At 47.8% G+C, this 27,779-nt stretch overlaps 1 protein-coding gene across 5 annotated transcripts; it reads right to left on the reverse strand.

The window, feature by feature from the left end:
- Window positions 1–439: 439 nt before the first annotated feature.
- On the reverse strand, window positions 440–27,779 carry PAK6 (p21 (RAC1) activated kinase 6). Of its 5 annotated transcripts, XM_072337597.1 has the most exons (13): window positions 27,152–27,779; window positions 22,147–22,255; window positions 20,298–20,598; window positions 19,794–19,986; window positions 19,082–19,156; window positions 13,891–14,099; window positions 10,119–10,736; window positions 7,565–8,056; window positions 7,172–7,305; window positions 5,218–5,344; window positions 4,851–4,976; window positions 4,073–4,207; window positions 440–2,316 (listed from the first exon to the last, which is right to left on the reverse strand). In XM_072337597.1, exons 6-13 carry the CDS (start codon window positions 14,092–14,094, stop codon window positions 2,149–2,151), a joined length of 2,004 nt encoding a protein of 667 aa, XP_072193698.1. In that variant the 5' UTR covers window positions 14,095–14,099; window positions 19,082–19,156; window positions 19,794–19,986; window positions 20,298–20,598; window positions 22,147–22,255; window positions 27,152–27,779; the 3' UTR covers window positions 440–2,148. The 5 variants fall into 5 exon arrangements, with proteins under 5 accessions (XP_072193698.1, XP_072193697.1, XP_072193699.1 ...); XM_072337596.1 differs by lacking the exons at window positions 19,082–19,156; window positions 19,794–19,986; window positions 20,298–20,598; window positions 22,147–22,255; window positions 27,152–27,779 and adding an exon at window positions 16,618–16,693; XM_072337598.1 differs by lacking the exons at window positions 19,082–19,156; window positions 19,794–19,986; window positions 20,298–20,598; window positions 22,147–22,255; window positions 27,152–27,779 and adding an exon at window positions 16,048–16,360.

The raw sequence follows: 27,779 nt of genomic DNA on the forward strand, positions 1-27,779 counted from the left end.
GACATCTTCACTGATGATCTTGATGAGGGGATCGAGTGCAGCCTCAGTAAGTTTGTGGTCGACACCAAGTTGGGAGGGAGTGTTGATCTGCCTGAGGGGAAAAGGGCACTATAGAGGAACCTGGATAGACTCAATCAATGGGCCAAGGTTAACGGCATGAGTTTCAATAGGACCTAGTGTCGGGTCCTGCATTTTGGTCACAACAACCCCAGGCAACCCTACAGGCTTGAGGAGGAGTGGCTGGAAAGCTCCCAGACGGAAAGGGACCTTGGTGTGCTGATGGACAGTCAGCTGAATATGAGCCAGCAGTGTGCCCAGGTGGCCAAGAAGGCCAATGGCATCCTGGCTTGTATCAGGAATGGTGTGAGCAGGAGCTTTCCTTTTCTTACACCTCTGAACTATAAACACAGTTCAAAGCACCTCAGCAATGCAGCAGGCATAGGAATAAATCAAGGTCTACTTTAATTTAAAACACAAGTGCAAAGGATTCACAGCCACAGGTAAGCAGGATCACTCGTATCGAATTATAAATCTTTTTTAAAGCCCTGCTCTTTTGCATTAAAAAATAAAAGAAAAGAAAAAAAGAAAGAAACAGAAACATTTTACATCAAAAAACTTTCCAGTGCAGCTCAGGAAGAGCTGAGCAAATTCATTTCAATTAGCTTTATCAACCACAAACTCAGACATCCAGTCAGTGCGGACCACCACGATCTGCTGGCCACAGGTAGAGCGCCACTGAGAGGCAGCAAACTCAACCCTCAGCAGGCATCTAAATACTGGAGCTGAATCACCCTCTGGAGGTGCTCCTCTCACCACAGCCTACAGAGGCAACCAGTGTGCTTCGCAGTCTGGGCACCCACCCTTTATATGACTGACAAAAGTGCAGATGAATTCCATCCCAAATTACTTCAAGTAATCAACTGTGGCTTCAATTCTGAAGCAGGATCTATCATTGGAGTAAACAGCAGAGGATAGAGATTATCAACATCTTCTGGAGAAAATGCAGTGAAGGGTATCCCAAGAACAACTTAATTTTCAATAACTTTGTATCTGAGTTTCAAAACGGGATCCCACTTTCATACATTAGACACACTCTTGAGACCTCACAACAATACGCACCACCACTGCACAACGCGACATCCTGACCTAGAGTCCAATTACCTCGACTATCTCACTGATCAGAAACTGCATCATACAAAATACCTAAATCCATTTAAAAATAACTGAGAGGTCTGCTTAGACAACCAGAGTCCTTCTGAACGTATCACCAAGGGGGCGATAGAGGAAGGACACACCAAATACAAAATGTACATCAAAAGTTCCCCTTCTCCCCGCGTTCTGCAGTAGCAAGCAAGGGAGAGGGTGGCTGAACAAACAGCCTTGCTGTGCACGTAAAGATCTCTCCTGGGATATAGGCAGGACAGCTGAAACGTTTTCATTCTGCCTCCCAGAGCATTCCCAAAACGTTCCCCCTCCAATGGTCTCCCCTCCAAAGGTTTAAGGGAATGAAATGGATTCAAGACTGACCACTAAACCGTACGTATTCCTCAGCAAAAGAGAAGCATGTTGATGCAAGGGAGCCATTGGAAAACAAATACCTACATATCACATCTGCTCCCTGGGGAAATATGTACAGCGTTCTAGGTCCACATTGAATTGAAGATTAAAATCGTCCGTGGAGGAAAACAAAACATGTGAAGTCATTGTGCATCATTGGAGAGTTGAAAGGCATCTGTGCCCCACAATGTCCATTTAGGGGAGCCCAGCACTCCAGTGTACGTCTGACAAAGCAAAGGTCACATTTCTAGTTGGGAAATTTTCTTCCAGTTCAGTAGTCAGCAGCCAAGGTTTGAAGGAACCTGCAAGCATTCAGATACGCAACCTCAGATCCGCATACAAATGCCATTCTTTGGAAGAAGCGATCCAGAAGTCATCCAGCACCTGCTCTGCTCTTGAGAAGAACATGGTCATATTGAGTCCGCATTGATTGTCATTAGCAAAAGAGAAGTCACAAAGGCCGAGAACACAAGGGCCCATCCCGTGAGAAGACCACTGACGAGTTCCGAGCACCATTCACAGGACAAGACTGCCTGGTCTCCTGATTGTCCCTTACACGTTACCTTATCCCAGCATTTCCCCTCGGTGAAGTCAGCAGGTAGAGGTACGCTTTCTGTATTGCTGGATGAGGGGGACCAGGCACTCTGGGAGCCCCGTCTGGAGCAGAAAGGGATGGTCCAGAAGTTCCTGTGCCGTTGCTCTTTCTAGCGGCTCCCGCGTCAGCATCCTTTCCAAGAAGTCCCTCAGAACTGGAGAAGTCTGTGAAAAAGCCACCAACCAAGTCAAGCCCACAAAGGAGAGAGGCAACATTTGACAGCAAGCTACCAAGGTAGGATTGCTTAATCCAACTTTGTCACTCTAGTTTCTAAGATAAATGCATGCCGTGTCTTTAAACTGAAGCTCATTTTGTTTTCCCATTTTGTTGTTTGCTCCTTTTTTTTGCTATTTCAGCTCCTCCTGCTCCCTGAGGCACACCGACTTGGGTGTGAAGGGTTGGCCAATTCCTTCTGTTACTGGCCACAGGAAAAGTATCTAAACCGGACTCCCAAGTAGGTTTTGACAACCTGGAAACTCAATGCTTGAGAAGAAACTGCAGAGCATGTGAGTGCGGCGGGGATGGGTTGACAGTTGGACTAGATGACCCGAGAGGTCTTTTCCAGCCTTAATGATTCTATTGCTATGATGAAACTAAATTACCTCTGCCCTTTAAAATATGCACATTGAAGCCAATTGCGTAGCCAGGCTCAAGAGCTGCTGAAAGGCTCTGGCTCATCTCTTGCTGACAGTAACCCTCCGTGTCATTAAAACTGAATAAAAAATGAACTTGGTATATATTTATTTATTTTAACGCCACTAATTACATCCATTTTGGGCTGGGGGCATTTTCTTAGCTCTGGTTAACTCAGCAAACTACTGCTCACAGTGAGCTACAGCTTGTTTGGTGAGTGCTTTGAACAACCGCTGCGATGGCCAGAGGGAAAAGGCAGAACGCTCAGAAAAACAGCAGAGCATCCCAAGGGGGGTCTGCTCAGTTTGTTGTACCACATACCACAATGACTGACCGCAGCAAACCATTACGGGTGATCAGAATGGAGGGCTGAACTCACAGCAGGTGCTGAGCCCCATTCAGACAGCAGTGAGAGAGGATGGTGGAGTTTGCTTTCCCGGACGGCTGTGGGCACAGCTCGCCTTGTGAAGGGCTCTGGCTTTCACAGGCTGCAATGGGGTCATCCTACCAAGTGATGTAGACCTCAACTGGTTTTACACTGCCTATGCGGGTCCTGCATGCGACCCTGACATTTTAATTAGGGTTGCAAAGGCAAATAGGAAAGACAGCAGCTGTTGATGTTTGAGTGTACGCTGTTAGCTCAGAACTCTGCTCTGTTAAATAATTCAGGTTCAGCAGCTGAAAATATTCTGATTAATTGGAAAGGCCGGAGAGCTCAGAACGCCGCAGAAGCTATTTGATCTCAGAGGCTTGGACTGAAATGAAAGGAGGACTGTTCTAAGAGAGAACTAAAAGGTAATCACTGCATTTCTTATGTCACTGATAGTTTTCCATAAGAAACCATGAAGATGAGCTAATCTTCAAAGCTCCTGCAGCATCCTCCATGAGCTGCTGTCTGTACTGAGCTTTCCTGCTCTGACCATAATGCAGCCTTTGCATTCTTGAAAGCTGCTGAGCTGGAAACTCTCAAGATCAGGGAGCCTCCTGTTTGCTTCCCTAAAAGGTGAGCAAGATATTAGGATAAATATTGGCTCCACCCCAAGCAGTTTTTTATTTGCATCATCAGGTTTATGCCCAAGAGACCTTACATTATTAGGGCTGTTTCCCAAAACAGCCACTAGCTGTCAGCAGCAGCTTGCATCCATGGAGGTACCAAGGCCAAAGAAAGTCCCCAAGAAACATGCTCTAGCAAGGCCTCTCTCACAGCCAGCCCTACAGGGAACAGCTGGTATGTGTGTTTCCCCATCACAATCATCAGGTTTACAAGTGCTTTGCCAATATGCTCACCCTGTGGAAGTTTTTCAGTTTGGGAGGAGGACTGTCACGGAGTCTCTTCATTGCCTGGACTGGAGAATCACTGAAATAGGGGGGTTCTCCATCCACCATCTCTATCACCATGATCCCCAGAGACCAGATGTCCACCTGTGGGGGCAGTGACACCTCTATACACACAGCCCAAAGCAACAGGTCCTCGCTTTGTTGCTTTCACAAAGGTTACAACACCCACTCCACCTATGACAAACGTTACTGGGAGAGTAAAACATTAATCCCCTTGATGCTCTTGGATCCCTCACTGCAGTTTAACAAAGACAGCTTTCCACCTAGCACTGATCCACGCTGTGACTGCAACATCCAAAGGTCTGCAAGTAACTGCTTGTGCTATACCTGGACAGCTGGTAAACAAAACAAATCCATCTGCTGCCACCTGCCCACCATTACAGAGCTCCCATTCATGCCTTCCCTGCTCTCCTCCCCCCCCTTCATGGCACCAGTTCATCTGCTGATCCACATCTCAGCACGGACTGCTCGCTGCTAACACCTGTCCACACTGCGGTGTACATGGGCACATGTCAATCTTCAGGTATAAAGACAGGCTAAGTTTACACCTTGTTCCAGGAAGCAGAATTGCTTCGGGTCATGTTGATACATCACACTCGAATCTGCAGCCACTGTTAGGTTTCTATTCCAAACAGACCCTAGCTGCTTTTCCTAGAGAGTCTAATGCTGTGACACATCAGAATGCCATTTCTTAACCCCTTCTGACATCAGGGTAGTTGCCCCTTACCTCGGTGGTGTATGGCACCCTTGCAATAACTTCTGGAGCCATCCAGTAGGGAGTACCTACCAAGGACTTTCTTTTAGGTACATCTTTACTGATCTGAGCACAGAAACCAAAATCCGAGAGCTTGACCTGCGCAAAGAGAAAAGCAACCAAACTTAAACACGGCTGTTAAACTACGTGGATCTAGATGACCTTAAAAGTCCCTTCCAATGCAAACCATTCTACCATTCTATGGAAGGAAGCACCAAAGGTAAAGAAGACAAAAAGGAGTAAGAGGATGACGTATAAACTGCGAACAGCAAGGAAATAAAGAAGCAGACCAAGGCTACAACAGCGGAATCCAGGAAACATTGTGACCAAGGAAACCTACCCTTCCATCCAGTGTCAGAAGAATGGAGTCGCTCTTAATGTCCCGGTGAATGACCCCCTGAGAGTGAAGGTAGGAAAGAGCCTGCAGCACTGATTCACACACTGTTGCAATTTGCTCTTCGTTTAGCCTGAAATTAAGGACATCATTTTTTAATGGCATTGTACCCTCCTGCGGCTGGTATTAAGTCACAGTCGCTGTCAGTGCTCAGCGCAGCTTCATGCAGCTAGATAATCTGGATAGTCTCATGCGTACCTGAAGGTAGCACAGGTTATAAGCAGGGGAAGACACTGTGTCTTAAACTTCAGCAATTTCTGTTAGCACACTGCATACAAAGACCAAGAACCTCCTCTTTAGCAACTTGGAATACCAACACAAGAACCCTCATGACCAAGCATAAGAAAAAGAGTAGAAATGAAAATCATCTCCTGTATCAGGGTCTAGAAATGAAAATCATCTCCTGTATCAGGGTCCAAAGCCAACGCTTTCTGCACGCCTAGACTGACTTAAGAATTGTAAATCAACACTGAAATCCTCTGAGTGCTTTTGATTCTCAGTGCGTGAGCCCTAAGAAAAGCTGATATGTCTGAACTCTGTGGTTCTCAAAGATAAGGAGGTATACGTTCAGCGTGTAATGTATGGAATTTGGTTTCAGCCAAGTGATTGCATGGTGTAAGAGAGATTACGGGGGGATTAGCTGACTCCTGGAGATGCAAATCAGTTATCACCTTCAGCAAGTATTTAATGAGGGGAATGAGGGTGTTTTCCTCCCTGCGAAAAACTGATAAAAGGTTTGAAGCTTACTTTGGGTAAATGTTATGGTTGTAAAAGATCCTGTTTCCACTGTGTGGAAAAACAAGCATTCATTAAAGGGTTCAAAGGAAGGCTTTGTGAAACAACATCCAGGCTGACATCCCGCAATGAAATTCAGTCTCACTACATAAACCTTTCACGGGCCCTTATTATTATCTGTAGCTCCATTGGCTCTACTGACATCAGCTATGGGCTACAAGAGTTCCAGTGGCTCTGCGATGCCGTAACTCAGCACTCTTAGGGACTAAACATTTGTTTCCTGTCTGGGAGCAGATACTCAAGAGAAACCTTCAGGTTCTCCATCCCTGAGATGTGCCTCTGAGCAATTAGTTTTAGCAGTGCTACCTAACTGCAGTCCAGTTCTGGAGGTTGGTGGCTCTGCCTGTGGCAGGGGGGTTGGAACTTGATGATCCTTTGGGTCCCTTCCAACCCAAGCCATTCCATGATTCAAATAAGGTTCTGAATTTGAGGAAAGCTTTTTTCTATAGAGGTTTTTGGTTGGTGTTTTCTTTGGAGCTCCCTGCACTAGTTTACAGCTGCAAGACATGCTCCAGGGTTGGACAGCCATCACCAGAACTCCTCGTGAGCGGGACTCTAGAGAGGTCATTCAAGAATAACTCCTTTGCCCTACAGAAACGTTTTGGAGATTAATGAAGTGCTGTGGATACCAAAACAAATTTAGGAGAGCGTCCAGGAGTCGCTATCTTTAGGCAGCGACGTTTGGGAAGGAGCCCAGATCTCAAGGCTCTGCTGCACCTTTCTGGAGGAGTTAACCACCACTTCAACCTCATTGCAAACAATTTGCGTGTTCTTTAATGGCTATTCAATGGGCTTCCTGGCCAGGATGCAATGGAGAGAGTAAAGAAGACTTTTTAAGAGTACTGGGCTTTACAGGGAAAGTCATCAAACAAATGAACAGCGGTGACCCAAGGGGATCAGAAGTGCAGCGAGTTCCCTTCTCCACCAGAAGCAGCACCGCGTGCTTCCAATGGGTGACAGTGATGAAGTACAGCAGTTTCCAGGTAGTGCAATCACAAAGTGCCGCAAGAGCTCTTAGGGAAACCACTCCTCCCAGAGGCCTCCCATCCGCCACTGCCTGTGAGGTGCAGACGAAAGTGTTGATGTTTTGGGTTTCACTTCTCACCTGATCTGAGACACAATGTCAGTGAGGGCCCCCCCCTGCAGGAACTCCATCAGCACCCAGAGCTCCTCTCCCACCAGGTAGCTCTTGTACATCTCCACTACGTTGACATGCTGGTAGTCCCTCATTATCACCACCTGGAGGGAACACCACACAGGGAACAGCTGATCACCAAAGCACCACCAACCCTACCCACAAAGTCAGTACGATCGGTCAGTGCAGTTGTCTCCCTCCCACAGCCATTCTTTTCCTTGCTCCTAGCATAATTCTGTTAAGAAGATGCTTTCTCACTCTTCCCACCCCTCCTGTTACCACAGCTTATGGTGGGCAGCAGAACCCCACCTCATTATACATATGCATATATGCATATACATATATGCAACTCATTATCCTCACCTCATTGAAAAGGAGCTCCCGGCGCTGCTGCTTCCTCAGATCCATCATCTTCACCGCCACCTGCCGCCCCGAGTGCTTCTCCCGAGCAATGCAGACGATGCCCGTGGACCCTTCCCCGATCTTTATGTAATTCTCCAGCAATGTCCGTGGATCCCCTTGGTCCACCACCATCCTAAGGGCAGCTTTGAACTGCTCGTGAGTCACAACCACCGGGTCTTCGCTCGCCGGCTGCCCTTTCGCAGAGGAGTCCTGGGGAAGGTGTAGGTTGCTGGAACTCGTCTGAGTTTGCCTGTTTCGGGGGGATCCGGCTGGTGACGGCCTGCCTTGGGGTGCTGCTATCGCCTTCTCTGCTGTCGGAGACTTCTGGGGGGTGCCGGCTTCAGAAATGAGCCTAGGGAAATCGGACGTGGGCTGATCCGATGGGAGGGACTGGGCTTTGGCCGCAGGGCTGCGCGGTGAGCCCCACTGCTGGGGCCTGAAGAAAGCAGTAGGCTTTGGGAAAAACAGAAGGAGAAGAAAGGAAAAGCGCTGGTTAGGTTAATGTGAAGCAGTAAGGAGGCTGTGGATGCCCCATCCCTGCAGGCATTCAAGGCCAGGCTGGATGTGGCTCCGGGCAGCTTGGTCTGCTGCTGGTTGGTGACCCTGCACACAGCAGGGGTTGGGACTGGATGAGCACTGTGGGCCTTTGCAACCCAGGCCATTGTGTGATTCAAATGAGGCTCCCAAGATATGAGCAACAACAACAAAACACACACACAACAAAACCCACAGCAAAAGCAGCCCTGCTAAGAAGCATTCCAGCCTCGCCATCAAAACTCAGGGGCAACCTGAGTTGCAGAGCGTTTGAAAATCCTTTATCCCTCTGTGCCTCTGATCTTCCTGTATATAAAAGGAAAGAAGATTCACGCCAAAGCTGTAAATCACTTTGAAGTCTTGGCCTAATTCCCTTTGGGTAATTACACTCTGCCTACTGAAAACTCTCCCCTCACATTCTGCTGGTACCTGCAGAGCGCTGCTGTCGATCAGACACGGAGTTAGCACTGTTCTGGGAACAGCACAGTGAGCAAAGCAGCTGCAGGCTGCCATCCCCGTACAGCCACCTGCACCTCACCCTACCCCCGGCTCACCGCTGCCCTCAGTGACTTTGGATCAGCAGTGCCCTTTCCTGGAGCACTCGAGGCCCTTTTGGAGGCTTCCCACTCAAGCTCCAAGCTGGCCCAACCCTGCTGGTTTATGAGATCCGCTAAGATCACAGCCTGCAGTGGCGTGGCTTTGGGATATGCATTCCCATGCTAACACCACACAGATCCCCCAAGCAGGAGAAATCTTGGAGCGCACACACACACTCAACCCTGGAAATGCTGAGCAATTAAAACAGCATCTAGCAGGCTGGGTACAAAATACACCATCCTTGCTTTGTTGCATTCACAGCAACGGTGGATCTGACGAGGCAGCGCTTCAGAAGGAGCAAAGCAACCATTCGTATTACAGCGCAAATAAGAACTTCAAAGCAGCTCTCGCAGTTCAGACCGACTGCTAACAAAGTTAATAGGGCGGGTGGGGGAACTGAAGGTAAGCAACAGAGGGAAAAAAAACATAAATGTTTAAAGAACATTCATTTTCTCCCCGAAAATAATTGTCTAGACTTTAATTTCTATGCAGCTGGGCATTTCATCAAGGATTGGTGAGAATGGCAATGTCTGCATAAGCAGAGTCCCAGACTGTGGCTGTGTGGCTCCATGCTGGCACTGTGCTGCTGCAGTGCTCAAACACGAGCTGTCAGAAGTTACTTCCTCTTCATTTCCCAGCTCCACCCCTGCAGTCCTGTGCAGACACGCTCATGGCAACCAAATATCTATTTCCCAACTCTTGTTTTGTCTCGAGAAGGAGGGGGGAAAAAAGGGGAGTTTTATATAACCTAGAGCATGCAAAAGGGCACAGCTTGCATGCAAGCTCGCACATGTTTGGCTAACCACACATCAGTATTGTTTCCTGCTCTGGGAATGTGACAGCCCCTGTGCACACAGCTCCAGTCTCTGGACGTTGTGCTGTGTCAGTGTTCTCCCGCTTCTCCCAGGCCAAAGCAAGGAGTGCTTCACCTTCCCTCTGCCTACAGACTGTCTGACAGCACGCTGGCAGGCTCAGCTGCAACCAGCTAACTCCTGAAGCAATCCTATTCTGCACGGGCAAAGCAACACATACCTATTGTAAGTGATGGCCATTTCCCAAATGGCAAGAGTGCGTTTGTGTTAGTACAATTGCATTTAAGTTACAACAGCAGAAGGACAATGATTAGCAAGTCCCCGACCTCCTTCTCAATCTACCTACCTGCACAGCTGTGCTAACAAGGCTTTCCCATGCAAATCTGGCTGCCATTTTGAGCTGTGCAGGACTGTGTATCTCCTCTGGCCAGGGCTATTTTGATTCCAGCATTAACCAAAGCATTAATGGCTGGTTGTGCATTGTTTGCAATCAGATTTGCTCAGCTGTGGAAAGAACCTCTGGGAGTGCAAAGGCAACACTGAGCTCAATGAAAAATACTGAATAATTGTACCTTTATATGCAGGGAAGGGCCTGACTTGTTTGAGCTGCTGGAGGAGGGGAACACGCTGCGTAACAGCCTCCTCTTCAAGCTGTTCTCCCTCGATTTGGAGCTGGGGCTGCCTTCTCCTGAGGGCCTAGAGTTTGCCTGTCGTACCAGACAAGGTTGTGGCCAGCACTCTTCCGAGCTCCTTTTGCCCAACATGTCACCATCCCCTGGCAGAGCTGGCACGTGCTGCAGACAAGAAGCGCGCTGGAGACAGCTGCTGTCAGCATCCTGGAACTCCGAAGGCCCAAGGGACTGCGCTTTCACAACCATGCCATTGGGGTGAGATTGTCCGTCCAGCCTGGCTTTGTAATCTGGCCACATAGTCTGCCTTCGGGTCACCTTGGTCCCACCGTTGCAATTGAGGTAGTTTCCGTATTTGTCTGCCCACTCTGCCTCAGGGCTCTGAAGATACATGTCTGGGGGTCTGTCTTCCCCCAGGAGCCCAAGGGACTGAGCTCTCCTCCTGCTGGTGGGGCTCCTTCCCCTCAGAGTGTTGGAACTGATGGCAGAAAGCTTCTGGATATCGTTGAGTATCCCAGAGATGTAGCCTTCCACTTCCACGGTGCTGCCCCTCACGACCGTCTGCAAAATGCACAGGGAAGAGGCGAAAACATTTACAGCTGTAAAAACACGAGGCTCAGTTTGTTTGACAAAGGTTATGTTTTGTCTGCGTAGCCAAAACGGGCTCAGACTTCTTGAACAGAAGTGGCACTGCTTTCAGAGCAGTGGCTCCTGCTGCCCTGCCCTTGCCTCCTAGTAGCCAAAACATCAGAGCAAAACTGGGATGTTGTCAGCAATCCTGGCTCCGTTGTGCTGGAGTTGTGCTCCTGAAGGAGTTACGGCATACTGCCATCTCCATCTGCCAAACATCACCTTGCTAGTCCAGTCTAAGGTCCATATCTCCCCCGTTGCACCCTCAGCACTGTTGTAATCAGCCTCCTTTAGTCTGGTTCTCTCCCATTTTTGATACTTCATTTTAATCTTGATCAGCGAAGACCACACTGTTCCTGCACTATATTCCTCCTCTGTTTTGCCAAGCTATTATAATTAAGAGTGACAAAAGAAGGGTCACACCGGCTCACAACTTGCCTTGTAAGCAAAGGATAAAGAACAAGGCATCCATCCAAACAAGCCGCAGCACTATAGAAGTCGGACATTTGAAGCTGTCAGTATATTATATGGCGTTCTACCTTGTTTATTCTAGAACTGAAAAGCATACAGAAGCTTTTTTAGGGCTGGAAACCAACACACCTCATTTCTTCACAGCAATTCACAGCACAGAATGCCTCCTACACTTTCACGAACCTCTGCCTGAGGAAAATCCTCCCCTGGAGTAATGGCAATCTCCTGTTTGCTAACTGAGCTCTGGGGGTTTTCTAAAGATGCTGAATTAATTACAGCAAGCCTAATATTTAGCTGGTGCAAAACAGCAACTCCAGTCATTTCAACAGAATGCCACCACGGTGAACAAAATGAGCATCTGGTTCGTTCAGAGTCTGGGAATGAAAGGCAGCAGAGAAAGACTTTGCCAGGCAAGTTGAAGAAAGGATAACCCAACCCATGGGACGGGACGCACAGCATCACCTGCAGCAGGAAATTCTGCTCCCGTTGTACCATCCTCACCTCCCAGTTAAAACTTCCTACAATTGGACTCATGTCACTCCTGTTGCACTGCTTGGAGTCAGTTCTGCCTCCCCAGTGGGCAGTGAAATGGGAGTTAACTACATTCTGAAGTCATGCTTAAAGGCTGCACCAAATGAATGAGGACACATCCAAATTTGAGCCAAACCTCCCCCACCGAGATCATGCCTTTCTAAACCAAGATTTAGAAGTGATATTTTTCATGAGAAAAATCGACCTTTTCCAAGCTACTCGCAGCGCATGTTTAAAAAGAAGGATAAACTATGAAGAGTTGAGTTTAGGATCTTATGCACTTGCCCAGTTTGCTCTGGGAACGCCATAGGTAACAATGTCAAGAGCCCAAGGCAAGGCTTGGGAGAGATCCATCATCTCACCCTGACCCAAAAGCCTTTTACTTCACGATTGAAGGAAACTCCATTGCTCAAAATGAGTGTCTTGGTTTTGACAAATCCTTGCTGGCTGCCAGCTCTCACCCTGTTATCTATGGGAAGTGGTTGCAAATAGAAGACTTGCTTATTTGTTCCAGTTTCTTTCTGGGAATTGAAATTATTCTGCCTGATCTGTAATTCCTTGGATTTTGTTAGACCCAGATGACTTGAAAACATCCAACATATTTAAGAAGTCTCATATGTTTCTCTCTTATCCCAGCCTGAGCTCTTATCCCTCCGTGCTCGCGTTATGCTGGCCAGCTAATCACAGTTAACCTTTTCAATCAAGTCTGAAGAAAAATCATTAAACATTCCCAAACTCTCCGTGTCCTCTGTTATTATCTTCTTTCCAAAATGAACAGTGAACAAATCCCTTCCTTCATCCTCCTCCTCAGTGTGTTTATGATGTTTCCTGAGTGCCCTTTATGTTCTCTGAGAATAACATCTCTCTTTGTGCCTTGGCCTTCCAGTTTTTTTCCCTACATACATTTCTTTCTTATTTGCCCTTTCCAACTTGACCTAGTTTCCACCCATCTGAGCAATCCTCCCGCACTTTAAGCTCATTAGAGCTCTAACCAAGTTGGGCTCCTATTGTATATTTTCTCTGGTTCTATCACCTCCTATGTTTACCTCAAAGCAGATTCAGGACAGCACAAAACAAAAGGCAGTATACCTCCTCCCTTTTCATTTTACCTATTCTTTTCCCTTATAAATCAGCATCCTGTTCAAATGATACGCCATTTAAATTGCAGGGTTGGTTTTGCATTAGTACCCGCATTATGCTAAAATATAGTCCCATTTAGTCCCCAGAATTTCAGCAACTGTACACAAAAGGCTCTGGACGTTCAGCAGATAGACAGCTATTTCCTTTTCAGTTCCTCCTGAAATCCAAGTAGAAATATCTCTGTTTTGTGCCCTACCTTTCAGCCTTTAGGCCCTCGTAGGGCTGGGTTTTGGGTTGTTTCTTTTTGTTGTTGTTGCTTTTTTAAACAGAGAACCAAAAGTTTCCACAGGCAAGCAAGACTTCAAATGCAGCCATTCTGCCACCACCTATAATTCCCTTTTCCCAGAGGTCAGTATGAATCTGCCTCTCTTCATATACCAGCTCCCTGAAGACACTTAGGAACACACAGTTTTCTGATGACCATTATTAATGGCAATCCAAGCAAGACAACCATCTGAATTCAGCCATCTGCAAGGATCGGAACCTTTTTCTCCTTATTGAAGGGCTTTCTTTAAGGAAATTCACCCGTTTCCTATGTCTCACTTTCCATTCAGATTGCTGTTTTACAAACCCTACTGGCCTAAACCCAAATATAGCCCTGCTCCTTGTTCTTCCTCATTCACTCAGACATCCATGAAGCTAGTGCTACCCCGCTCTCTCCCACTCAGGCTTCCCTGTCAACTTAATCACCAGCCAAACTTGCCCACCCACGAGAATGACGAGTTGGTTATTTGAACAGTGACATTACTGCAGCTGAGGACGCCATTGTCCTTATTTCTGATGAAATTGCTATAAACCCAAAAATAGTGTTACCAAAGCGCAGACCGCTCCCATCCACTGAATTCCTTACAGAACCCATCCTTAGTCCTGCTTGAGCACGTATACCTCAACATTCCCACCCTGCTGACCCAGGGAACTGGAAGAAGTAGTCCCCTTCTCTTACCTTCATAGGCTGCAGCTGCATCCGGGTGATCCTTGAAGGGTCCACCACTGGCTTGGGGCGCCTCAGCGTGTCTAGAATATTCTGCCATTGAGGTGGCAGGCCCACAAATTTGCCCTCTTTTGGGTCAAACGAAGTGTGGACACGATGCTCGAAGTTCTGCGGAGCTGAGATCTCGGGGCGTTTCTTCTTCTTCTTGCGGAACATGATGCCTGAATGAGAGAAGGCTCATCAGTGCTCCTGTACGTCTGGATCACAGAGTCATAGAATGGCTTGGGTTGAAAAGGACCACAATGGTCACCCCAGTTTCAACCCCCCTGCTGCGTGCAGGGTTGCCAACCACCAGACCAGGCTGCCCAGAGCCACATCCAGCCTGGCCTTGAATTCATTCAAGGAATGCCTCCTTGGGCAGCCTGTTCCAGTGCGTCACCACCCTCTGTGTCAAAAACTTCCTCCTAAGATCCAACCTAAAGTCTAAGTTCAAACCCATTCCCCCTTGTCCTATCACTATCCTGGACGCTATCCGCCTGCTCTCTAACATCACGTATCAATTACATTAGCTAATTATATTGTATTAAAGTCATTCTCCAGTGACAAGCACTTGCACAGCCGTGGAGCTGACATGATTACGTTTGCTGATCTGTAGGAAATGTCCTAACAAACTGCTATTACTGCTGCAGTTCTCTAACAAATGGACCCAGATGTGCCGCTTCTGAACTTCTGGAAATAAAAGGTCAGAGTGATGGTTGAAAAATAGCCAAAATCATTGTGAGGAAGGCAGCTCTTCTGAGTAAGTGGTTCCCGCAACTCTCAGTTAATAATCTTGTACCCATGACATTTCCCCAAGCCATTCACTGATTCGATACACACTATGGTAGGTTGTAAGCTACTCGCATTCAATATGGAAACACGTAACGTAACTCTAGCTCATGACACCGTACTCTGACCCAGCAGCCCCAAGAAGGGGAAGAGTTTCTATATCACAGATGGGTTTTTGCACCATCTACATCCCCAGCCATGCAATCCGTCCTTGGTGAAACACAGTCTTTGCATGCTGCCAACGCATACTGCAATCCATGGCTATTACAATAAACGTACAAAAGAGGCTGGAAGATGTTGAATGTATTCCAATGGAAACCCAAACACTTTATGGAGAGCTTAAGGGAAGAGAGGCTGTGCAACTCTGCAACTCCTCGAACACAGTGATCTGCCTCTAATGCCCCCAGGTGCTGCATGTTAACTATTAAGTATATCTGGAATACTGTATCCAGGGCTGAAGTTCTGAATTGCTGATCACACATCACTCATGGCAGCTGCTTGATCCACCAGAGCTGGGGCATTACAGTGATGTTACTGCTTTAAACTGTATCTTTCCTTCTCCTGCTCCTAATCTCTCAGCTTCCAATCTTCATCCTGTCTCTCTTATGAGGAGATATTCAAGGCATAGCACACGCTGTCTTTTAAGTTTGCTTTTTAATGGCTTCACATGGCCAGGGGTCCTGTAAAATGTGGTTTTAAACACACCGCAGCCATTAGCCCTTGCAATATCAATTGTTTTTGAACCACAAGACGAATGATCACAGCTAAACTACAAGGCTGAAAACGCTCAGATTTACAGCCTGGGTGACATCTCAGCCCCAAGCAGAACAGCAGCTCAATGCCAACATATCGGTTTGCATAAGCGTAAACAACGTGCACTTGGGAATTTACATTACATGACCGTACCTGCCAATCAACACCTGGAACTCACTTAGTTCCTCCATACAAAAGCATCAAGTCCGAACACAGTACAACACTGGGCATCCTATGACATCTGCTTGATGTGGTCAGCATCAATCTTTGACCATAAAGACACCTGCCATATCAGACAGGTGGTTTAAAGGCACACTGCATCACCGGAAGCCATACACTGTTAAAAACAGTGATTGCAACTCGCTTGGATTTCGAGCAATCTGTGGAGGTTTTGCATCTCATGGAGAAGGTCTGTTTTTAAGCAGCCTCCTCTCACTTTGTGGCTTTCATGCAAGAGCTGCTTGTTTTCACTTCGAATATCCAGCTACAGAACGTTGAAACAGAAAACACAAAACAGGCCTTTTCTAATTCAGCAAGGAATTAACACAGATACATCAAGCACCAAAGACTTTGTAAATCAAGACAAACCTGTATTGAAACGCAGACAGCATCCCTTTAATATAACAACACAAACACCGTGACACCGATATTACAATAACCTCCCAGACTTCAGTCCTTCCTTCACTGCTGACAATTGGAAGCAATGGCACAAACAGAAAGAATAAAAGTCACTACCACCAGACAAAAGCGGTCGGAGATTGAAATTCTCTCAGCGATCCATTCCTGCTGCCTGGGAAACCACGTTAGATTTTTCAGCTCCAGATAGAGCTGTTCCTAGATGATACAGTTCCAAAAGCTGTCACATCTGCCTGTGAGCATGAGGGGAAAAAAATCCCACAGCATCCAGAGCAGGGGGAGGGATCGGTGGGAAGGAGGGGCGAGAAGAGAGAAGGGTCAGGCTCCTAGGAGAGGGAGGGGTGGGAAGATTGGGGATGGGAGAGGGAAAGGGGAATCAGAGTTAGGAGCAGAGCAAGGACTGGGAGGACGTGGCAACCCACGGAGGAGCGGGGCACAGAATAAGAAGAAGTAGATAGATAAGCATTATCAGGAATTGCTCAGCACAAGAGTTCAAAGCAGCAGACAAAGAGGTGAGCTCACGCTTCTTCGAGCTGACTCGCCACCACCCTGCATTACATTCAGCGCTCTGCTCCGCTGGTGGAGATGTGCTGCACTTATCTATGCACATGCTCATTCACTCACACGTACGCTTGCTGATAGCAAAGCCAGCGGAGAGCTACTTCAGCCTCACTCGTGTAGCTTCCGGTTAAAAATAAGCTCTCCCTCCCCCTCCTCGCTGCAGCAGCTGAACTCACTCGGCGCTTATTCTGCTGGTCTCACAGATCTGGCCGCAGCTCGCTGCATCCCTCCCTGGGCAAGAGATAACGAGCAGTGCTCAGGCTGAAGCAAGCAGCTCCTGTGATTGCTAAACACTCCCTCAGCTGACAGTGCTGGCCAGCCAAGGGGGGGATGGAGAAGGGAAGGGAGGAACTCAGGACCTGAGGAACTGCAACATGTGGGTTGGAAGATGAAGGAGATCCCAGAGAAGCCACCATTTAAAGGGGATGGGGGGGGGGGGGGTGTCCATATTTCCACATTTTGCTATACAGGTCACTAATTTAACACATTTCAAGTGCAGTAGAAGCTAAATAGGCCACTATCAATGTGTACTGTGTGCTTATGCGCTTATGTTTGTGTATACCTATGTCCATGAGAACACGCACAGATGGCAATTGCTGCATTCCATACCTTCTAAACCCCTCATGTTTACCCCCCTGAGGATTCCGACATGTTATTTATAACAAACTGCAGCTATCCACAGCATTCTGCAGACAAAGAGAAATGACAGGTTCCTTCCCTGAGGAGCTTCAAATCTGTGAGTGGCTTCACACAGATAAAACAATAAAAAAGACAACAAAGGGTGGGCAAAAAAGGGGAAAGAAAAGGTAAATAGTCTGAAATGGGATCTGAGAGCAGAGAGCCTCATCCCAACAGCCCACATTCATCTGCTGTACTCGTTTTAAAAATGCTGGGTTAGACACTTTGCTTCCCTAAAGGAAGAATGGATGTTTGCTTGCCTGCTGTGCTATCACTTCCCCTATTTCAAGTCCTTTCCTTCCACTCCTCTCACCCCCACCGCTCCCAGCTGTGTTGGTGTGAACTGGTGGGATGCTCTAAATCCTGCACAAACACACACGTGGATTAATATTACATTAGAAATAAGCTTAGAGAGAGAGAGATCTCTGTTATATTGGCCGATTTATTTCAGATAAATGGGGGAAAAGAACACAACTGCTTGACAGTTTTTGCACCACTGAACAGGCTCTGAAAGCCTAAAGTGCTGCCTCTTTCTCCCTTGCTCCATTTCCTTGCTCACAAATGAGGACCGAAGCCTAAAATACAGTGAATGTCTATCTATCTACGAAGGTTGTTTTGGATGCTGCTCAGTGCCACACTTGTTTTAGCCATACCAGACCAAATTCGTTCTGGAACTTATATAAAAGCTCTTGCAGAAAGCAAGACGTAGCTATGGAGCTTCAGTCTCCACTCTAAGTCAGCATAAAGATGTTACCAAGATTAGAATGTCAGCATTTCAAGCTCTGCCTGCAAAAATTCAGATGCAAAATAACCTTCTGCCCGACACATAAAATGTTATGCTGGGACAAGGGAAAGGGGCCCCATCTGGCCTATTGAGTCACGTGGCAAAGGAAGGAGCCAAGGCGTTAGGCTGCATCTGGGGAGCAGGCCACATCAAGCACAGCACACTGATACACTGGGTGCCACGTCCTGTGGGTCTGTGCTCCTCCATAACATGTGGTCTGTAGCCCATGGGATGACTGATGAGCAAACTGCAGCCCGGGCACAGAGTCCCAACACATGGAGAGAAGATAACGAGCCGAAGCCCTGCAGCCCAGCTGACTCAATGCCCTGCTACTCACTGCTGCTATTAAACAACACTGGCTGATAAAGAAGTTTAAGTCATAACAGACCACACTTGGCCAAGTCCCCACTCTGTGCTCTATTGCACAGAATGTGCACTACCTCGAAAGAACAAGAGGCCAGAAAACTGATCTTCTAGTTCAGATTCTCCCATGGCAAGATCTGAAGGCAACCAAGCAAGGCTTTCCCACGTCTGCAAGCCATGGCAGTAGTACCCAAGATATCGTTTCCAGGTACATACATGCACCATCTAGGCAGAAACACCCCCCATGTGGGGAACAGGCTGTCCATCTTGAAGCAGTTACTAATCCAACAAACTACTTGTTGGTAGCTCTTTTCCTTATTTGATCAGCTGTCTTTGTTACTAGGCACACAAACCATCGCTCACACTTAGCAGACAGGACATGCAGATCAAGGCACAGAATATGGAAATCAATATGCAGCTTCATCACGCCATGAAGAATGAGGCTGTTCAAAGGGACGGGGCTTGGGAGAGAGCCATACAGCAGCATCCCCGTCCCCAGCAGCTCTACGGGGGCTCAGCTGCTCAGATTTTACCTTAACACTTAGAAAAGCAGAGGAAGACTCAGCAAACACCCCAAAACCCCGCGGAGCTCTCACTCACCAGCCACAAACTTCTCTTTTGTTGTTTGCTTTCTCTTCAGTACTCTGTCCCCAAATGCATTACAGCATTAATGTCCTGGCAAAGAAGGAAACAGATGCATCAGCAAACATTCGTGGACGGGACTACTTTCTGTAGCTGTGAGATGAGATGTGTGTCTGTGTATGCTGGTTAGCACTGGGCTAAAATAATTAGGTAGAAACAGGCAATAGAATTGTTGGTAATAATTTAAACAGGTGGAGATTAGACAGCTTTCAGATAGCCAAGATGCACTTACACACCCAGACAATGAGAGTACTACCGTGTAGTGTTTCAGTAGGTGTGCTCAAAGCATCTTGGCTAGCACAGCTGCCAGAAGGTCGGGAGTGCAGACACGAGGGGTTTTAATTGGTGAGTCAATTAGGCTTCTTCATCAGACAGGGCGAGGGTCCTCACGGGTTTAACAGACTTCAGAGGAGCCGTTCCTATGCCTCACGTAAAAGCAATGAGCATGCATGCTCCTGACATGCTGTCAGCTTTCCCAAGCATCACCCAGAGTAATCTTAACCCCTCCGTCACCCCGATGGTTGAAGAGCATCGCCCTGCAAGATTCAACAACGCGCTTTCCTCTCCGTCCTTTTCACTCCCTCAATAGGTTAAATTGTCAGACCCCACAGACCCACGCCTCAGCCCATCTGAAAGACAGTGGAAAGCAAAAATAAACTGAAGGTCTTACTGGCAGTCCAGCAATGCCGGCAGAGAACAGTTCCAAATGAGAGGAGAAAGAAGGGTCTGCAGGGAAACTCTCCCACTGCCATGCAGCAAAGCCGATTGGAGGATGGTGTTGCTGGGCTATAGGAGTAAAGATGAAGCGAACTCCTTCCCAAAGGAATCCAGCTCCTGGATTTTCTCGCCTTCCAGAACCATCCCTTGAGAGGAAAAGATCGCGTGACCCCCCTGAACCATCCGCCTCTCATTCTGCCCAAGGCTGGCACTGCCAACACACGTGTGATTGCCGCGCTCGCTCTTGGAAGTGGCAAGGCTTAGCTGCGAAGGGAAGGGGTTAAGCCGTAGCAGCACAGCCACTGGGGAGCAGAGACATGAGTTTAAACCCAGCCCTGTGTAAACAGAGGGAACAAACTGCACGGAACAGCAGCCATTAGGACAGCGTGGCTACTGCTTTAAAGCAAGCAAGCGAGCAAGTCAGCACGGGTCCCCAAAGCAGCAGGAGGGAGCTTACCCATGGCTCCTCATTGCTCCAGACCCAGCGGTGAGCTGGAAGCTCTCTGCCACCGCAATCCACTGAGGCGCCGATAAACTTGGGAGAGAAAGAAGGCAGGAGAGAGCGGGAGAAGGAAAAGGGGTGGAGGCACTCCTGACATGTTTGCACAGTGCCTGCTTCACCTGAGCTGCCGAGTTTGATTTCAGGGCGTGGGAGCAGATGGGACACAGGCGCGCTCAGCACACGGGAGCCTCAGATCCGTGTTCCAAGGAAAAGGACACGCTGAGAGCAGAGCCTCCCGGCAGCATCTTGCCTTCTCCTGGAGGGGGAAGAGAGAGGGGAGTTCGCTCACACCTGGGCACCACAGCTTGCAAGGGCTTGGGCAAGAAGCTCGGGGTGACCATCTCGCATTTCCCTCCACGCTTCCTTACCTCTCCTCGCTTCGTGCTGACCTATTAAAGCTTCGCCTTGCCTGTTAGCTCCTCTCTCTCTGCTACACAGCCTCAGGGCCTGGAGCTGCTGCAGCCCCTAACAAATCCCAACACCTCCTCCCGTGTCATTCAGCTGCAGACTTAAGGACCTGCCTCCCATCAGGACCTGTGTCCCATCCTCTGTCATTCTCGGCTGGAAAGCTTGGATAGTCTGCTGCATTGCTGGCTATAACAGAACCCACCGATTTATTTGCATTGCAGACACATGGTACATGACCTGGCGCTTTTACTTCTCCCCTGATGCTCGGCATGAGTCAGTGCTGCAAGGTCTGAAGGCGCTGCTATCACCCTATAATCCTGCGCTGTGCCTCAGGGTTTGCTGGCTGGTGGAAATAGAGGCTTGGCTGGGACACGGGCAGTGCTGAGCAGTGCACGGGTTGAAGGGGTCAGAGGCGTTGGGGATTGCAAGGGGAGAGGTCAGAGATCGCATCAGCAAACCCACCGGCTGCTCCGCAAACAAAAGTGGATTCTTGGCCTCTACCAACCACCAATAATAAACTATGCTGGCTTAAGCCCCAGCCAGGTACTGCCCTTAACATGAAGAAATGTCCTATTATTAATCATTAGGCTCTGCTTAGTCCTGCTGGGAGTGGGCTTGTGAAGCGGAGGTCTGCCAGCACCTCGTAGCACGTTTCTCCATTCCCATTTTCCTTAACTGGTTCACCAGTGGTCTGATTTACCGGGGCCTGCCAAAGACACTGAGGCTTGTTACCTCACAGCAGCATCCTCCTGGGCTGTAAGAAGTAAAGTCAGCCACTTTCTATCCAGGATTAGCTTGCCTCCCTGTCCATACACGGATGTAATAAAAAATAAATCACATAAATAGTAAAAAAAGCTGCAATCAAGAGAGGGGTCAGAATTCTTTCGCCAAAAGGCTGGCGCTTACAAGAGAGAAAAACAGCAGGGGAAGATCAGAGATGAGGAAACAGAGCGTAACCCATCTAGGTGTGGAGGGAAAATGACACAGGGTGCAAAGCGTGGCTGTCATCTGTCACATCCACACCTTGCTGATGTGCCCATCAGAGAGGAGCCAGCCATCTCCACCACCACAGCTTTGGGAGCGCCGCACAGAAATGGCATTTGTATTCTACAAGGAGTCACCCAGGCTTGGAACTGGCTTCACATTTGCATACGTATTATACTTTATGTTTTTACATGCTAAGGCAGTCTTCTAGAACAAGGCGCGAGCTCTTTATAAATGAAAGAGCCTGATTTTACTTGTCAGGACACAAGCTTAGATGGAACCGAGGTAGCTTTGAGTTGGTGTGAACCTCTGCTGCCTACAATTTTAATGAAAAACTAGGGCACTTTCCAGTCTTCCCCTTCCCAAGTTTGGTCCCAGCAGCCCTACGCACTTTGAAGCAAAAGAAATTTACCAGTAAAAGTGATGAATCTCTAATTTCCCCCTTCAGCGTTCGTCGTGAAGGTCATTGAAACATCTCGCTGCTCCTTCCCGGCCCACCCGCTCGCTTCTCACCTGGAGAGCTGCACGAGATAATGTAAATAATTACACACACATCTCTATGAACACACGCACACAACACCCCGCTCCACCTACAGCTGCACTCTGCTCGCTCCAATCCGTCTGCTCTACCTATGGCAGCCATCACCAGCCAGCAAGAAGCGCTGCAGGGCACGCTGACGACATGCTTGCTTCGCAGCCTGCTTATCCCATCTATTTACGCAGCAAATGGCCGTCCCGTGTTCCGTGTCAGACGTACAGCAGAGCAAATTTCGCATTAAAAACTGCTGATCTCTCCTCTTTCCTCACCCTGCCTATCCACGGCAGCGCGGTGGGACAGCACCAGTTCCTCACCTCCTGCTGCAGGAGCCCAATTCATTTCTGCTACATGAATAGTAACTCAGATGCATTCAGGAGATCCCAGTAAACATTAAGGCAATCCCATCCATGCAGCTAGCATGTGATTCAGAGCTGGATCTTCCGGCAGGGCTCCTCTGTGCTTTGGGATTTGCTGGATAGTATGGCTGCACTCCCATTAGGGGCTGTAGTCCCTCTTCTTTTCCAAGGCTCTTGATATTGGCCAGGGAAGTGCAAAGCTACGCTAACAGCTGGGATACAGGGGTCAGTAGGGGAAAGGGCGTGTTGCAAATCCACAAAGCATCAGCTGGTGGGAGGATGCACAAGATAGAAATCAAGTCTGCAAGTCTCCTAATCAGCACCCGAGATTAGCCAGAACTAGAGATGAGAAGGGAGCAATCCAGAGGCAGCTTTGCTTTAAGTAAGTGCCTACAGTTTAGCTGCCTTTCCCCAAAGCTGTAGCATTCAGAGGTGGGCAGAAAATGTTGAGAGCACTATCTGTATCGCTTGCTTATGTGCTAGGGCTATCTCCTGCTTACTGTGCATTGCTGATGCTGTAAAGGTGGCACCCTGGAGGTCCCATCAGGAGGAGGCCTTACTTGCACTCCCACTCCATAAGCTTGTCGGGTGGGCTTCTAGGCATCCCCCAGGCTTTACAATCATACAAGAAGTAACATCATGCTCCTCCAGACAAGTCTGTGCTGCCCTGTCCAAGAGGTGTAGCTGTGCTTCCTGCACAAGTCAGGCTGATAAGCCTTGCAATGGCAACATAACAAAGTCAGCACAGCCCATCCCTTCACGGATCCTCCAGGTCACCGTTTTGCACACCAGTAAAAGGACTTTGACGCTGCTTTGCTCCCCCAGAAGAGAGGCAGCTTAATCCGTTGTTTTTCCAAGCAGGCTTCAATCCTTAAAGATGCTATAGAAATGCAGATTGAAATCCCTGGCTGACATAAGAGGAATACAGACTACGGCTCCCGTTCAGAATAACTAGGTCAGCCAGCTATTGCAGAAGTATTAACCGGAATTCAGACAATTCCTCGTGGCTAAAATAATGGCAGCGAAAGCCTAATACCATTTGCTGTTATTAGTGACTCTCTACCTCTGGGTACGTTCAGCCCCAACTCTCAAAGGCCCTGAATAATTTGAGGGATGCAGTTTATGCTTGTCAAAACCCAGCCACGTGGCTCAGTGCAGCAAAGCAGACTCCCACCCCATTTGCTGCCCTGTGGAGGCAGGAAACAACTGCCCTTGCTGACAATACAGCTGAAGGCATGCAGCCCAGCTCAGAACTGTGCTGTTAATCCAGCGTTAGGGGAGCAGGCATCACAGCCATCCCCCCAGCAATAGCAGCAAGTGCAGGAGGATGCTTTGAACTGCAGTGGTGTGTGGGTAGCTCATTTTGGAGTAAGGCTGGTAGAGGCAGAGAGCAGCTGTTCAAATGGAGCATAAGGGAAAGGAGAGGGGAAAGGCCGACCGTTGTAGCAGGGATGAGTCTCCAATACTTGCTCAACCCCCTCCAGATGCTGAGGCCGGGCCGAGCAATCTCTTTCCTCTCACTGGCACTACTGCATGCCACTCATTCATACTGCAGCTTGCTTTTCCTCCTCGTGCAGCTACCACACCAATGCAGCTAATCGACACAGCTACTCGCATTAAAAAAACCCAACACATTGTGTTTGGTGAGGCAAGGAGGCAGGCGAAGGGTCGGCCCTGGTTATTTAATTTTTCCATTAATATCTAATTCATTTTTAACCTCAGACGGTTTCAGGGGCCTGGCCTACAGCTCAGCCACACAAGTCAGGAGCCAGCAACCTGTCGTGCTGGAACTGGACCTTCTTGTTCTGCCACTGAAACAAGCACGCCGTGATACTGTACCTTATCTCCATGAGCTGTCAGTGCTCTGGAGTCCATAGGGAGGTTTTAACTGGTTATAAGTGACAATTAGAGATTAATTTGTATGATTCAGAAAAAATGCGAGGTGTGATATTTTCATCACAGGTAGCAACAGCTACAACAGAGAAAAGGTTAAAAGTAGTTAAATGTTCCCTCCCCTAAGTGATGTTTGGTCTTTCCTTATAGAAATTAAGTCACTGATATAGATAAAGGCTTCAGCAAAGGTTCTTTGCAGAAATACTTGGGTCATCATCTGCAAAATTCTTTCATTTCCTTCTTAGCAATCTTGGTCCTCAACACGTCATGAAGGTGACCACAGGGCACAAATTAGAAGTAGCCAGGTAGGGTAGGTGAGCAGGTGTCAAGCAACCCTAAGTTATAGGAGACTTCTGAAAACACGCTTTTAAATGACACAGAAATCAATGGCAGTGCTCTTCATTGGCTCAGATTTACGTCACTTAGGCTGCTATTTTGCAGAGCTTAGAGGGAACATATTTAGAACTTGGAAGAGCACACAGAAGCCTGAAGAGTTTGTGAGTTGGGAGCAAGAGGCACAATCAGTATTTCTGACTTTCCGCACACTCAGGAGCTCTTATTGCTGCTAATTAATTACGTGCATACCCAAACTGGGCAGCTCATTAGCACAAACAGCTCAAAAACGGCTTGCCCAGAGCCTGCTGTTTTTTTCTACATGGCTTCGTCCAGTGCAGAGGGAAGAGTCAGACAGCTGGAAGGCCGTCAGTAGGACAGCAGATACTACAGACAGCCCAAGCTTGCAGGTTGATATTACTTGTCTCTCCTCAAACTGTTGAGGATGTTCACCCTCTGGTTTGAAGGGTATGTATCATTTTGAGAAACAGAGCGTGTTTTTATGCAGTGAGGTGCTAAGTATCTCCACAGATAGGAATTATTCGTGTCCTGCTATTGCTCGTTTTGCTAGTAAGAGTCTTTGTTAGCAGGAGTTTTAATTAAACACCAATCCTCCTCTCCAAATAGCATCCCGTTTACCTATCTCACTGAGCTATGTATTCTCAAGCAGTATCATTTACTCCCTTGTATTTACCCACCCTTCCGTTTCAATCAGATACTGCAGAAAGACGCCTTTCCCTCTCACAATTCACAAATAGTGATACGAGATTTTACCGAAGAAAGGAACTGACACATGCAAGATAACGTGGTGCTCAACACTGGCTATGTAGGATATCCATGAGCTTAAATTGATATCAAGTGACACTGCCAGAAGCAGTAGAATCTTCTGTACCCCAAAGCCACACCTGCCTGCTGCCTGTCCTGCAGCGCACTGCTCCTCCTGACCCTCTTTGTTTTCCCTTCCCTGTAGCTTTGCTTGCAGTAGTGCTTCCTCCACTGCCCTCTGATGCTGAGCCTATGATCTCCAAATATACTGCTGAGTATATCTGGAAGGCTTTGGGAGATCACAGCTCATGAAGTCCACTCAGCGGGTAAACACCTCTTCACAGTTTTTGTTGTCTCTGGATTACAAATCAGATCACAATGTGTTCTAGACTTCAAGTACACAGGATTCTTGGAAGCTGCCCTAGATTAATGTTTTAAGAGTTACTCATTAATGATCCCCGAGCGGCAGAGGCAGAATAGATGACTTCTGACTGTGAAGCTGGCAGACGTTTCCTCATCTCAACTATTCCTACAAAGTGAATCAATCTGCGGCAACAGCGTCCAACTGCACCAACTGCTCCTGCACCAGGCAAAGCCAACTCAAGAGACAGCCCCACGTTACGCAATGACTGCTGGCACCAACCCCCTCCTGGCCATCAGCCCATGCCTGAATACTGGGCACCATTACCCTTCCCCAGGCAATCTCACCTAACCACTCTGCAGTCTCAGCAGAGCGCAGCTTCCCCTCTAGGCACTACTCAGCTAGGAAGAGTTTCAGGTTTGGGTTTATGCTGGGGAGAATGCGGCACTGACGATAGAGGTTTTTTAGATGTTACTCTTCATTCTTTCCACAGCCATCTCGCTGTATTCAAGGTTTTTATTTCCCTACCTTAAAATAAGGCTGCAACTGGGACGAGGAGCTCTCTGCTTCTTTCCGGCCTCTCCGAAAACAGTTTTCAGCAATAATGAACTGGTTGCTCAGGTATATCTTAAATATATATATATATATATATATATATTCTATCTCCCTGCTCTTGTCTCAGTAGTATTTCTTCCAACCAAGCCTGACAAGAAACTTGGAGGTCAAGATCCCAAGACAGGAACCACCCTTTGCTTCCAGCAGAACAAAAAAAGGTTGATGTTTGAAACAAATAACAAGGTGAATGAACAGTAAGCTTAGATCTATTTACTTAATCGTACTTGCTTTCACGCTGCTCCTACAACACTCATTCTACTGCTTAGATACACGATTCGGGACGGTGAATGGTATTTACCACTAGCATACAAGCAGGCTATAGACAGCGTTAAAAAAAAGCCCTCCCTCCCATTTCTGTGGCTTCAGACCTCACAAAAATCAGCTTCCCTTGGCTAATTTACATTTCCAGTCTAAAAAGAAAGTGCCAGAAACATCAGAGATTTATCCCCATTCTACAGAGAGGGAAGGTAAAGCAGATTTCAGAAGCCATCTGAGTTTTAGTGCTTAGGATATTAGACCCTGTTGCCCCTTCTACCTCCCGGAGTCGGAACCTTACCTGGAAAAAAAGATCTCCGAGAAATACTTCTGGAATGAATACAGTCCCTTCTTCCTTCTGACTACAGGTTGCTGCTTGTCTTAAACATGGGAAACATCCCTTGCTTCAGGCGAAAATTCTCGGCAATTTCATCTTCAAGCTTCTTCAGAAGGATCCTGGTTCAGTCTCATACACATGCAAACACATGGAGCTTGCAGCTGCTTACTCACCGGCATCACCCCAATGCCAGCTGCCTGGAGGAGAGTAGCAGAGTGCCAGACTCCCCCTCTTCTTGGCAGCCAGCAGAGGTGTTAGAGAAATACACCGAAGGTAAAGCAACCTCAGAGGAGACCACGGTGATAAATTCCAGTTAAAGCTGATGAGACCTCAACGTAGACACGTACCAGGATCTGTAATGCAGTGAATCAGTGCTTTCTGGGACCTTTTTTTTTTCTCCTCTCGTGGGCTGATGCTGTGATCTCAGCAAAGAGGATGGGACTGGGTGGTGACTGACATCTCACACAAAAGGCAAGAGCAAGATTCTAATCAAGATTCTTGTGCATAAAGACTTCTTGTGCATTTCCCCTCCACTAAGCCTTGAAATCACGGGCTGCCCACCATGAGCCAGGAGGGAGTTTACAGACTGAAC

Source organism: Excalfactoria chinensis, chromosome 5, assembly GCF_039878825.1.
Source record: "Excalfactoria chinensis isolate bCotChi1 chromosome 5, bCotChi1.hap2, whole genome shotgun sequence".
NCBI classification, from domain to species: domain Eukaryota; kingdom Metazoa; phylum Chordata; class Aves; order Galliformes; family Phasianidae; genus Excalfactoria; species Excalfactoria chinensis.